Below are 13,774 nucleotides of genomic sequence, written 5' to 3' on the forward strand. Positions count from 1 at the left end.
TTTAACTCCGTTATTATTAATTGTGTAGGTAATCTACTAGCAGTGCCTTCTTAGGAAAGAGTCACAGACGTGGTTAGGAATCCCTATTAGCACTGTCCTCTCTGCAGCTCTGCACTGCCATTCCCAGAGACGGGAATAGCTGTGTGGGAACTATACTAAATGTATTTCTTCTGCTATGAGAGTCTGTTTCTCTTTCCATTTTCACGGTCAAAAACAGTTCTACCACGAGCTTCTCTCTACATGCCTTCCTATCTGAACTTGGCATAACAACAGACATCTAGGATTTTTCTGTTGTGTGTGGTTTGGGGAAGGAAGCTAGTTTTATTAAGGACAGCTTTTCATAATTACTGTTTTGCCTCCTGCTGCATGATTGCATACCCCACAGTGAATCACGTGCAATATCGAGTTCTGTTTAACTTGCTTCCTAGGATCCGGAAAGTGTGGCAGAGAAGGAAATGTGCCGTCAAGAATGGGATCCTGACCATCTCACATGCAACTGTGAGTGTATCCAAGACTTTCTCTGCCAGCCCTTGTGCTTTCTAGTTTCCTCAGCTAGGGGCCAAATGAGCTGATATAGCGAGCATGAACTTTTGACAGTGTCTTAGTGAGGGTTGCTATTGCTGTGATGAAATACCACAACCAAAAGTCACATGGGGAGGAAAGGGTTTATTTGGCTTATACTTCCACATCACAGTTCATCGGTGGAGGAAGTCAGGACAGAAACTCAAACAGAGCACTACCCTGGAAGCGGGAGCCAACACACAGGCCTTGGAGGAGTGCTTCTTACTGGGTTATTCCATATGGTTTGTTCAGCCTGTTTTTTGTTTGTTTGGTTGGTTGGTTGGTTGGTTTTTGTTGTTGTTGTTTTTATATAAAAGCTAGAACCACCAGCCCAGGAGTGACCCACCCACAGTGGGCTGGGCCTCATCAATCACTAATTAAGAAAATGCCCTGCTGGCCTGTTTGCAGCCTGATCTTATGGAGGCATTTTCACAACTGGAGTTCCCTACTCTCAGATGACTCTAGCTTGAATAAGCTGACATAAAATTAGCCAGCACAGAGGAGGTTCCTGTACTTCATATATTTGGACCATGTTTTTTTAGCATAGTCCTTTACCGTTACTGTTTTTTCTTGTGACATGGTGACCTGCCTGGCTGAAATGCTGTGTTGGTTGTTTATTTGGTTGTTTGGTTTTGTTTTTCTCTTTCAACCTACATCAAGTAGGGCTTGACTTTATAATCTTACTTTAGGGAAAATAGAATTGGTTGTTACCCTGAAAAGCCTGTAAATTACAAAGCAGTTTTCTCCCCTTCTCTTTCTGTTTCCTGCCAAGGACATTACTGTGGCCAAGCCTACTGTTTCTGTATATTCTAATTAATAACAAATAACACATTGACTACACTATTTGGTGACTAAGAATAGACAGTGGCATCTGTCAGATTGCATCTGAGTCCCAGTATGCCATTTACTCTGTGACCTTGAGAAAAATGTTCAGCTCAAAAAAATTCAATAGGATTAAAAGAGATGGGGCGGGGACATGTTGTGAGGTCAGGAGTTTGCTGCTATGTCTGCTGTCTCAGATGGTGTTCCTGAAGTCTACTACTGACGAGGAGCTGGGGTAAAGGAGCCCCTTTCCTGATTCTTCTTCCTTCCCTCAAGTTGTTACTGTTTCTCCATTTTCTCTCTTTTGTCCAGACATTTCTGCTGGCAAGTGCATCACAGCCGTGCCCTCACAGAAAGACACCACTGATCGCATAGAATTTGGGTGAAAACCAAAACCAATAGTTTCCAGGGCAAACAATTGACAGGGGTTTCTACAGAGAGTAGGGACACAGACTATATACCTACTCACTTACAGGTTCGAAGAAGAATTGGAACCTATAGAGTAGAACCTCACTTAGTCCTCAAGACACCCAGGATGTAGGTTACTGTCAGTTCTCACAGGACAGGATAGTTTTCACAGAAGCAGGAAGGAACCACATTTGCTCATCTTTGGAGTCCCAGCAGCTAGCACTGTGCCTGGCATACATGAAGTGCTCAGTAAATGTAGTCGGTACTTAGTGAATACATCTTTTTCCTTTGTGGGAAGGTCTTGTTTTATAGCCCACGCTGATCTCAGGTTCACAATGCTGCCTCACACTTCTGAGAGCCGGGATTGTATATGTGTGCTACCATATTTATTTCAGTGGATGGTTTTAAATTAAACTACAGTTTGTGGCTAAAGTTCAGAGAGACTACACTCCATGACTGGCTCCATGCAGTTTGTAACATTCAGACTCCCAGCTTTGCTCTTTTTATCATATGTGGACCTTCTTCCGGGTGCTAGATTGTTGCTGGGTCTCTAAAACTTCTGTGAACAGTGCTCTTTATATGAGATGTCATACCTCATCATTGAATCACCATAGCATCAAGATAGGGAATTCTCTGACATCTTCTAGGAGGAACCATTAAGTGATGGGGTTGGGTCTTGCGGGGGATTGACATCACAAGGGCTTTAGGAAGTTCTGTTTGAATCTGAAAATTGGCTGCATGATATTTTATGTTTTTAAATGCCTTCAGATTCCCTTATGATTAGCCCTGAAACAGCTATTAAATTGATAGTCTCCTTTTTCTTCAGATAGCCCTAAAGTTACCTTAATATCACCCAGAAGTCTACCAGTTTGGGCTGTGCTCAGAGAAGTCAGAACTGCTGGACTAGACTAGGCAGAATGACTGAAGGTGACCTGTGTCACCTTCTTCTGGGAGGCTTTTTTTTTTTTTTTTTTTTTTTTTTTTTTTTTTTTTTTTTTTTTTATTTTTTTTTTTTTTTTTTTTTTTTTTTTTTTTTTTTTTTTTTTTTTTTGCAGCTGAAAGAGATTAACAGTATGGCTTGGTGTAGAGGAATTGCTTATTGCTAGAACACATGCAGGAGGCCCACAAAACTTCTGCTAATGACAAGAGGAGAAGAGTGCAGCCCTGTGAATCCAGCTGCAACTAAATAAGCCTCAGGTCCTTTCATGCTTGTGCTCTTCACCCTTCCTCATTTACAAAAGGCCCAGGTGGCAGTGCTGGGCAGTCAGGTAATCCTGGATGACAGTGAGCATTCCTTAAACTTGATGGTTGTTGTCATCTCAGTGAGCTGAGGTGGAACTGCACCATACACAACCCTGGAGATGGACCTTCTGGGTGAATCCCCTCTCTGACACTGGATCTACCGTGACAACTGTTTGTGTAAATTGGAGCCATTAATGGTGCCTGATTCATAGGTGGTTGTAAAGATTGCGTTCATTGATTATGAGTAATCAGGACAGAATGTGGGGCAGAATTAGGGCTCAGTAAATGTCAGCTTTTATTGCCAGTGCTCCTTTGTCTTCCTTATGTGCTGCTGCCTTTGTGATGTTAAACTGTGGTTTATTGGAACCCTTACACATTGCCGCTCCCTTTATGAGGCATACTTTACAAAGTCAGTTGGAGGCACAATTTTTTACGCATAGAAATTAAATTTCTACCTGGGGAGGGGGCGTGGCAGCAGTTCTGTTCCCTCTCAGGACACTTACCTAGAGGAAGAATTAGGTGTCTCCTCGGGCTTTCTGCATCATTGGACAGTTCTCAAGGACTGCTGTCTTTCAGGCCTGTCCAGAGCGTGCAAGTCAGAATTCTCCAGCCAGGGCTTTACCACATGCACTGACAACTCATGGAGGAAGCACAGAGAGGCCTACAGGATGATTGACGCCTTCAGTGCAGTGTCTTTAATTCATTGCTTCTGTGACTGGCCTTTGAGGCATTTTTTTTTTTCAGCCTGTTCTGGACTCCCCTCTGCTTCCACTTGTCCCAATTGTCCTTGGGAGGAGAAAATTGGTTTGTTGTTGTTGTTGTTGTTGTTTTGTTTTTCCAGCAAATCAGAAAACAGCACTGTAAATTCTAGGGGAACAAACTTGAGCTGGTAACTATTAGACTCAGGCTATAAAATGCGGATGAGTTAATCTTTTGGAGCCTTTCTCAGATGCATTATTTCCTCATTAAAGTATTGATTTCTTTATGAACCAAGCACTGGACTAGGTACTGTCCAGAGAAAATGAAGGGGCAGCTACCCCTATGTAGTCAGAGCTGAGCGTGTCATGCTACAGCTAAGTGAGTAGCCTCTTCTCCAAAGGAGAAAGCTCAGTCCAAAATGACGAGCCTGGACACCATGTTGAAGGACCTTCATGAAGCTGTTATGGATAGAGTTTGCAGGGTAAAGGAGGATTTTTGGAGCACTGTTGCTGCTTACAGCTCCTGGATAACAAAAAGAGGTGCCATCAAAGTAACTGCCTGCTGCACTTTCTTGAACCCATAGTATTTTTCACTTTCTATTTGTATTGATTTCTCATCCACTTGAATGAATCTCCTCCAGCACAAGGCAATACTTCTCACCATGCTGCACTTCTACATCCTCCCCATCTCTTAGATTTATTTATTTATGTTTATAAGTGTTTTACCTGCATGTGTGTATGTGTACCACATGTGCCTATAACCCACAGAGATCAACTGGGTTTTGGATCTCCTTGAACTAGAGTAAGAGACGGTTGTGAGCTGGCAACTGAATCCAACAAGTGCTCTTATCTGCTAAGCCATGTCTCCACCTCCTTCCTTTTTCTTTTAGGCAAAAAAGTAGAACTGATTTGTAGGATCCAACTTAAAGTGCATCTGTGAGTCTAGTGGAACTAATGTTGAGCCTTCTTCACAGTCACATGAAGGAAAGAAATGGGAGATGTGGCCACAGTTACAGCATCACTTAGACATTGAAATAAGCAGTACTGTTTGCAGGTCAGGGTTACTACAGAACATCTTCATAGGTCTGTCCACCTTATACATTTATTGGAGGGCGTTTTGAACTCAAGCTTTGTAAGAAAGCTATCTGCTGATACTCTGCAGGACCCTTCTTAATCCATTCAGCAAGGATCTTCACTATCTTAGTCCTGATGAAAGTTCTTTCCCTTTACTTCTTGAATCCTAAGGTTACGTATTAGCAATACCAGTTCAATTTATTTCAGACAAAAGACCCTTATCCACTGGCATTTAAATAAATGTCACAAATGATCAGAAGATGGTGCAGTTGGCCAAAATGAATCTATTGCTCTCAGTCCTGGCTGCACGTGAGAACAAAGACAACACTTGGCAGGTGATGCTGACATTCACTGGGAATGTAGAACCACTGAGCACATCTGTCCTCCTCCAGAGTTAATCAGAGGATGAGAGGTGTGACATGGGGGTGCACAGATTGCCAGAATACTGGTAAGGTTGGTGGTCACTTGCCAGCCTCTGTTAGAACATGGCCACTTTGAAGTCTGGTTGTTACCATCTCCTTTACTCTAGTAGAATGCCACTTTCATGAGTAACAAAGTTAAATCAAAACACTTAACTGGTCTCATTTTAAATCCTCAGTCTCTCTGTCATTTAAGCCTCCCTTCTGCTGTTTTGCTGTTTGTTTGGAATCCTCTCACTACTTTTGCATGCTTTGAATCTTCACATTCATGAGGATTTCAGTCCCAGTGACCTCTTACTTGCCCTCACACTGCCAAGGCCCATTCAGTAGTGAGCTCCTCTGTAACTTTCATGTTACAGGACTCGATGTAGTGTTTGAGCCACAGTGACTTAGAGGACAGATCTCCAGAAGACAGTACATAGTAACAGGGAATCTAAAAGAGTTATAAGCTATCTGGACACCTTTAGAGTAGCTATGTGGGAAATAAGTGGTGCTCATAAAAATCATGGCTGAACATTTGAGCACTGCTGTGGCTTAGATATGGTTCGGATATACCCTCTGAAAGTTCATTTTGGGAAGTTTCATTTCCCAGCGTGGCAGTGTTGAGGTGGTGGGACCTTGTGAAAGCTTGTTTATCTTATGTATCGATGTAGTTCTCACAGGACCCCAAGTTAGTTCTCACAAGAATGAGTTGTTATGAAAGAACAAGCCTGATCCCTAAGATACTCTCTGAGTTTTTGTCTCACCACATGTCCTGTCTTGTCCCTCCTATGTACACCCTGACATGATGTCATCTGCCATGATGTGAGTAGCCAGAGACCTGCACCAGAGTCAGTATCTTGCTCCTTTGGACTCTAAGCCTCCAAAAGTGTTGACTAAATATCTTTCCTCTGTAAGAGACCTACCATCAGGTGCTTTATTGTAGTAAGAAAATGGACTAAAATGAACACTCACAATATGCTACACAATTCACATAACTTCGCTGTTTACCTTTCATAACAACTTCAAGTAGCTGTTGTCTCCATTTCAAAGGGAAGACAGTAGGAAGCCCCATAACCAGTAAGTGCCAAACTTGAACCGAAGAAACTGGATTGAATAGTCTGTGCTGCTTTTTGATCGTAAGTGGAGCCTAACTCCGTTGTCACAGCCAAGAAGATATTACTTTCCCTCTTCATTTTGAGAAAATGAGCTCAAAGGGGCTGAGAAACTTGCTCCTGCCTATATTCATACAAGTCTAGGTAGAAACTGAGTCTAGGTCTGGTGGCTATCCTGAGTCTCAGGAGGGGCTTGTCTATCCTACTGCTCATGCCCTACAAGTAATGCATGAGCTCATTCCTGCATCACTCTAAATGTCCCAAACCCACAGGAGTCTCAACGTGTGGCTCCCAGTGTATGGTTCCATCAAAGCCAAGTATTTTAGAGTGTCTGTCTAAAATACTTGGCTTTGGTTCTTTGGTTTTCAAAGAACAGCAAGCATGGCAGCCTTGATTTTTGGCAATCTTCTGACAAATCCTCTGAAATAACAAGGTTGTCCCAGTGCTAATGCTGCCTTGGGTTTGAAAACCTTCCAGATTACTCTCCTCCTTTCATGTTGAACAGAGATTGGAGGAGACTACTGCAAGAGACTTGTATCATAAAAGGGGGTGAGACTGAGGTATTAAAATATAAGAGTGCAGATCAAAGCCACAGCCCCCCCCCCCAAGCTTATGGTATTGAGGCTTTTATGCTGTGCTTTGGAGGTCTGGTGGGAATGCATCACTCTGTGTGCTTCCAGTGTGCTAGGGAAAGTGGGGCAAGCCCACAGTGGAGCCACGTGTTACAGTACATGACATTCATGAGCCTGAAGAGATTGAAAGTCCTGGGTTTACAAGTTTGAAGTTATAGAGCGGCTTAGTGTATAAATCAGTAAATTTTCATGCAATGCTTCATCTAATGCTCTGCTGTCCCCAGATGAGACCTACAGCAAGATTGATTGACTTTCTGTCTCTCAGTTTCCTCATCTGCCAAACAGGGAACTGCAGTGTGGTCCACGTACTTAATATGCTTGTTCATTTTTGTCACCTTGACACAAACTAGTCACTTGACGAGAGAGCTGCTCCAGCTGAGGAACTGCCTCCATCAGATTGGTCTGTGGGCATTTCTGTGGGACAGTTTCTTGATTAATGATTGGTGTGGGAAGGCCAACACCACTTTGGGCAGTGCCACCCCTGGACTGGCAGTTTTAAGTTTTATGGGAAGGCAAACTGAGCAAACCATGAAAAACAAGCCATTGAGCAGCATTCCCCTGTGATTCTTGCCTCTGTCCCTGCTTGGGTTCTTGCCCTGACTTCCCTCATTGATGGGCTGTGATCAGGAAGTGGAAGGTACATAAACTCTTCCCTCCCAAGTTGTCTGTAGTGGTGTTTATCACAGCTGCAGAGAGCAAACTAGCATGCTGAGTGGTTGTAAGAGATAACACATCCATGTTAACCTCTATGCTGCCATGTGGTACCACAGACCTGACACCATGAGGCTATCCTTACCCATAAGGACTGCCTTGCTGTGTGGGGTCACAGAAACCTCTTAGACACCCTGGATTCGCCGCTCCCTGCCCACTTTGTGGATATAATGAAGTGAGCAGACTCTTCAAAAGTAATCATCATCATCATCATCATCATCATCATCATCATAGATCAGATGTTTCACCATCAAGTTAACACATTTTATACAAATACTATGAGTCCAGAAGGTACAGGGTTTTATAAATTCTTGATGGGTAGGAAGACATGCATTGAAATGGATTGCTACTGTAGTTACAAAGGAAATACAAATTAAAATTTTTTTTTCTTACTAGCCCAGTATAGTGGTATATGCTTTTAATCCCAGCACTTGAGAAGCAGAGGCAGGTAGATCTCTGTGAGATCTCTGTTCTGCATAGTGAGTTCCAGGATACCCAGGACTACGTAAAGAGACCCCGATTCAAAAAAAAAAAAAAAATCTCAATGGCCTACTTGAGTTACACTCTATACACTATGAATAGAAGCACTCGTTACGTGTCTGTGGAAATGTCTTTAAAAGATAGACAGAACACCAAGATGTGAAGCACCTCCATCAGGTATGGTAACAGCAGCACTTCTTATTAACAGCCTGATTTTCCCCAGTTACAGTATTTTTACACCATTCAGTGTTGACTCTAGAGTATAACAGACTCCCCAAAATAAAGGGACAAGTAAAGAGATTTTTCTTGAAAATAATTGCCTTTTAAGCCATGCATGGTGACCCATGCCCTTTAATCCCTGTACTATGAAGCAGAAGCAGGCAGATCTGAGTTCAAGTCCAGCCTGGCCTACAGAGTGAGTTCCAAGACAGCTAGGACTATATGGAGAAAAAGAAAATGTCTTTTTAAGTATTTCTTCTTTACATTTACCTCCTGCCCAATGGAAATTAGTTCCATGGTTACAGTAGCTGGAAAAGTAAGGACCTCTAGAATGAGCTGTTAGCCAATTTTTTTTCTCTCTGGCCATGGGAAGGACCACATGAAGGGATGGGGCTTGTTTGTGCCCAGAGAGTAACAATTTGGGATCTGAAACATGTTAGGAATAGTGGGGTTTTTCAGCAGACTACCACGTGGTGTGAGGGGGAGATGGAAGAGCTGGCTCTTCAGGGTCAGAAAGAAGCAGGAAAGGAGAGCCACTAAAGATTCTTGGCAAGTTCCAACTCTGACCTTCACCAGGAGGCAAGGTGGGAAGTAGGATGAGATGGGTTCCGCCCTCTCCTTTGTGCTTCCTGTAACACAGGTTGGCGTGCCTCATCTTCCTGACCCCTGACCTATAAACTGGGATTAGGAACAGTGCCTATGCTGTCATTACTGGAGCATCCCCCAACAAGACTACAGTGTCTGTGGGTCAGCAGAAGGTGGGAAAAGAACCACTCGGGAGACAGTTTCAGGAAACAGCATCTGCTTCATTGCACTGAACAACCATTTATATGGTGGAAGCCTAGTGACTATGGTTTGCTAGCACAGTTCCTCAGACTAGACAGTGAGTGCACCTACCACCAGGAAGAAGCACATTCAAGGAGATGTGGAGAGTGCGTATCTGTCAACAGGCCAGCTACCGCTACTCATGCCACTTCAGTGTTCTGACTTCAGGAGCATGGTGTGCTGTGCTTCTTGCTTAGAAGCCCAGTGTGCCAGGTAGGCTGGCCAGCAGGTCCTGCCTCATTTTTTCCTACATACCTAGTTCATGGAGTTATTGCAAGAATTACATGAGAGTAAAGTACCTGCAATTTAAGAGATTATAAAGAAAATTTTTGTCTTTCTCCCCCAACCCTTCAAAAGCAGGTTTCTTTCCTATGCTGAAATTGTGTTGGTAGGTCTTTCTCAGTCACAGGTGTTTGGTGTGGACTTGATTTCTTACCAGGGATTTTTTGCAGTTGTGGAGCACATGTCCAGTACTTAAGTTCCCTTCGAGACTGTAGGCAGCTCATACTGAATGAAAATTCTGAAGTGACTAACAGTCAGAGCATCTCTGTTTCCAAGCACTGGCTTAGCAACTACAAAGAGACTTATGTTATTTTTACCCAAGCCTGGCGGGGTCAGGCTTATTTCCAAAGTAATTAATATTCTTTGCGTCCTATTTGTGATGCAGAACAGTCTAACAGGATGACTGGGGATGCGCTTTCATTTCTGAGCAGCAGTTCCAGCAGCTGTGTTTGGCGGACAGAGAAGGAGGCCTGTGCCCGTAACTCTTTAGATTCATTATAAGCTGCACGGTGGTACACACTGAGCTGCCTCGGGACGAGTGAGTGGGGCTCTCTTGTCCTCCCGAGGCAAAGCCTCATGGTGGAGTTGATAGTGCCATTCTGCCCGCGTGTCCAGTTTCATCTAGCTGAGTGGCATGTCAGGCAGAGACAGCCTTGCCCCCTCTGTTTCTTGGAGTGTACCTAGGGGCTCCCTATTTGAAACATCTCTCATATCAGAAACTAAATGTTTGCCCTCAGATGAGTCCGTTGAAAAGCAGTATCAGAACAATACAGACAAGTTGAACCACTGTATGCTTAAAAATAAAAAGCAAGGTTCTCAGAGAAATTTTGTTAAAATCAGGGTAATAGCAGCGGCTATAAAATTATGATTAAACAGGTCCAGTTTCTCCTTTGCAGTATCTTGTAGCTTTTCTTAGGTGAGTTTATATTAGTTTAGTGAAAGGTGAATCTGAAAAGGCCAAGCCTGGGAGTTTGGCAGCCCTGAGCTGTCAAATCTTCAATTCTGACAGGTGTGGCAACTGCGTTTGGAGCAGGCACTTCTGAAGGAGGCCCCGCTAGAGACCCCTCAGGAGCACTAGCCATTGCCCCACTCATCATCCAGGGCCTAGATGGAAAGCTTATTTTTGAATCATGAATTTAAAGTCTCTGTCGGCCGTATCCGGAGTCTCCAGCCTCTGCTGTGCCTCTAACTGAGATGCTCACCCTTGCTCATCTTGTTACCCTCCACCATCCACTCCTGTTCTACCCTGCACGGCCACTGCTCAGAATATCTTTCTTCAGCAGCAGGCAAGGACTCTCAGAGTATGGAAGCCTCATCCCCAGTCCTTTCAGCTCAGCAAGAGCTCATGTCACCTGTCCCTCTTTCTGCCCCAGGCCTTGGCACCTGCTGCGCTTCACCCTCCCCAACTCATCTGGATTGTGCACACTCAGCTTTACTAGGATCCTCACTGCAAGGTGCCTCTCACTTAATCTGAGTCCTTAGTGGATGCCCCAAGACTCAGACCCAGCGCCCCTGAACAGCAGGCATGCACTCCATATAATCAGCTTTCCCTAGAGCTGGTGATGGCATTGCTTTTCACATGCACTTAAAGATGTGGAAGAGGCTTTAGTGACCGTCAGATGAGTGAGAAACGTTTTCACATTCTAAAATGTCTCTTTTCATCAAGATGAATTAAGAATTTGGGTGAGAAGCAGCAGTCTGCCATCATTTCTGCCTTTCCATGCTGTTCTGCACAGTAGAATAGGAAGAGTGGAAGCTCTCATCCACTCAGCCACTGTCCTTATGCAGCACATTAGGAATGCTAGTTAATGTCTCTCTTCCTCCCTCACTTAATCTAGTTAAAAAAACAAACAAACAAAAAACCTGAAAGCATTTCTTAGGTTGTACAAGAGGTATGTGTGAGGTTCCTAAAATGTGGTTCCTTGATTGATATTTGAGGGCTTGCTTTATACATGGTATAGTTTAGTGAGCAAATAACAGACCAGTAGTAGAAAGAAAGACAAAGAGTGACGAGAGCCAGAGAGAGCAGCATGTGGGAGACATATGGCTCAGTGACCAGGGCCTCTAGACACTGGAAAGGAGGACCTGGAGGAGTGTGGAAGGAGACAGTGTAAAAGTAATTCCTGAACTGTCACACCATGATGAAGCCTGGCCATGTTGTTTGGTTCCACGATTATGTCTTCTTTCATCAGTATACCTATAATTAGCCCAAATGTCAAGAAAGTGTTTTTAAAATGTCATAAGTTATACAAACATCTGGAGTTACCGTTATTAGTGTAGTGATTTCTGTGCTTCTGCTACAAGCTGTTAGAATATTTCTCATCCCCACCCCCAAGCCCTTTTCTGATGGCCCTCCACTCAGCACTGGGTCTGTCAGCTGTTGTGTTTGTTATATCTATTACAACTCAGCCTGGGGTAGTATATGTGAGGTATGACAAGATGTGCCCTGTCACTTGAAAGTTCCTGTGGATTTGGCAACAAGTAGACTTGACAATTCTGTGAGATAAACACCCAAGCGTTACTGCTAATGGAATTGTGGGTCACTTGTGGAGTAAGCCACATACCGCCCTTATTGGAAGCTGTGCAGCAGTGTGAATTAATGAAGACTTAGCAATGAGAAAGTGAGTGGTGCTGTTTGACCTGCCTATGTGCAGCTAATACTGAGTTCACTGGTCTTTAAGATTTTGTGTCTATTGCTTGGATGTGTCTGATGATAAGTAGCACCTACGAACACCAGACTTCAAATTACTTTGTTAGCTTTCTGCCTCATTCAATATAAATGTTGTCTAATGCTTCTTAAACTTTGAAAAACAGAAGCTTTTCACTTTCATGAGGTCCCATTTATTGATGTTGATCTTAGAGCCTGTGTTGTTGGTGTTCTGCTCAGGAAGTTATCTCCTGTGCCAGTGAGTTCAAGGCTCTTCCCCACTTTTTCTTCTAACAGGTTTAGTGTGTCTGGTTTTATATTGAGGTCTTTGATCCACATGGACTTTAGTTTTGTGCAGGGTGGTAAGTATGCATTTTTCTGCATGTAGATAGATAGTTAGACCAGCACCATTTGTTGAAGATACTTTTTTTTCCATTATATGGTTTTGGCATTTTTGTCAAAAATCAGGTGTCCATAAGTGTGTGGGTTTATAACAATCAATACATGGTACCTGATGAAACTGAAAAGCTTCTGTAAAGCAAAGGACACTGTTGTCAGAGCAAAATGACAGCCTACTGATTGGGAAAGGATCTTCACCAACCCTATATCTAACTGAGGGCTAATATCCAAAATATATAAAGAACTCAAGAAGTTAAAAAGCAACAAATCAAGTAATCCAATTTAAAAAAATGGGGTACAGATCTAAACAGAGAATTCTCAATAGAGGAATATCAAATGTCAGAGAAACAAATAAAGAAATGCTCAACATCCCTAGTCATCAGGGAAATGCAAATCAAAAGGGCCCTGAGATTTCACCTTACACGCATCACAGTGGCTGAGATAAAAAACTCAAGTGACAACACATGCTATAGAGGTTGTGGAGAAATGGGAACCCTCCTCCATTGCTGGTGGGAATGTAAACTTGTACAACAACTTTGGAAATCAGTTTGGCTCTTTATCATACAATTAGGAATAGTGCTACCTCAAGATCCAGCTATACCACTCCTAGGCATATATCCAAAACGTGCTCAAGTATACAACAAGGACATTTGCTCAACCATGTTCTTAGTAGCTTTATTCGTAATAGCCAGAATTGGGAAACAACCCAGATGCCCCTCATCTGAGGAATGGATTCCATTGTGGTACATTTACACAATGGAATACTACTTAGCAATTAGAAACAAGGGAATCATGAAATTGTCTGGCAAATGGTGGGATCTAGAAAAGATATCTTGAGTGAGGTATCCCAGAAGCAGAAAGACACACATGGTATATCACTTATAAGTAGATATTAGACATATAATATAGGATAAACATATTAAAATCTGTAGACCTAAAGAAGCTAAGCAAGAAGGAAGACCCTGGGTAAGATGCTCAATCCTCATGCAGAAAGGCAAACACAATAGACATCAAAAGAGGGCAAAAACAAAGAACAAAACAGGAACCAACACAGTGGGCCTCTGAAAGACTCTACCCAGCAGGGTATTAAAGCAGATGCTGAGACTCATAGCCATACTTTGGGCAGAGTGCAGGGAATCTTATGAAAGAAGGGGGAGATAGAAAGACCTGGGGGGGACTAGAGCTCCACAAGGAGAACAACAGAACCAAAAAACCTGGGCACGGGGGTCTTTTCTAAGACTGATACTCCAAGAACTATTCA

The 13,774-nt window shown here is 43.1% G+C and overlaps 1 protein-coding gene across 5 annotated transcripts in view; it reads left to right on the forward strand.

Moving 5' to 3' along the window:
• Nucleotides 1-13,774, forward strand: part of Asap1 (ArfGAP with SH3 domain, ankyrin repeat and PH domain 1) — a 315,053-nt gene that overhangs the window by 247,427 nt on the left and 53,852 nt on the right. For all 5 annotated transcript variants that reach the window (XM_055626359.1, XM_055626361.1, XM_055626360.1 and 2 more), the window contains one exon: nt 429-498. In XM_055626359.1, the coding sequence (XP_055482334.1) occupies nt 429-498 (70 nt within the window). The remainder of the gene's footprint in view (nt 1-428; nt 499-13,774) is intronic.

This window comes from Psammomys obesus, unplaced genomic scaffold (genome assembly GCF_907164565.1).
Source record: "Psammomys obesus unplaced genomic scaffold, mPsaObe1.curated_primary_1811, whole genome shotgun sequence".
NCBI lineage: Eukaryota > Metazoa > Chordata > Mammalia > Rodentia > Muridae > Psammomys > Psammomys obesus.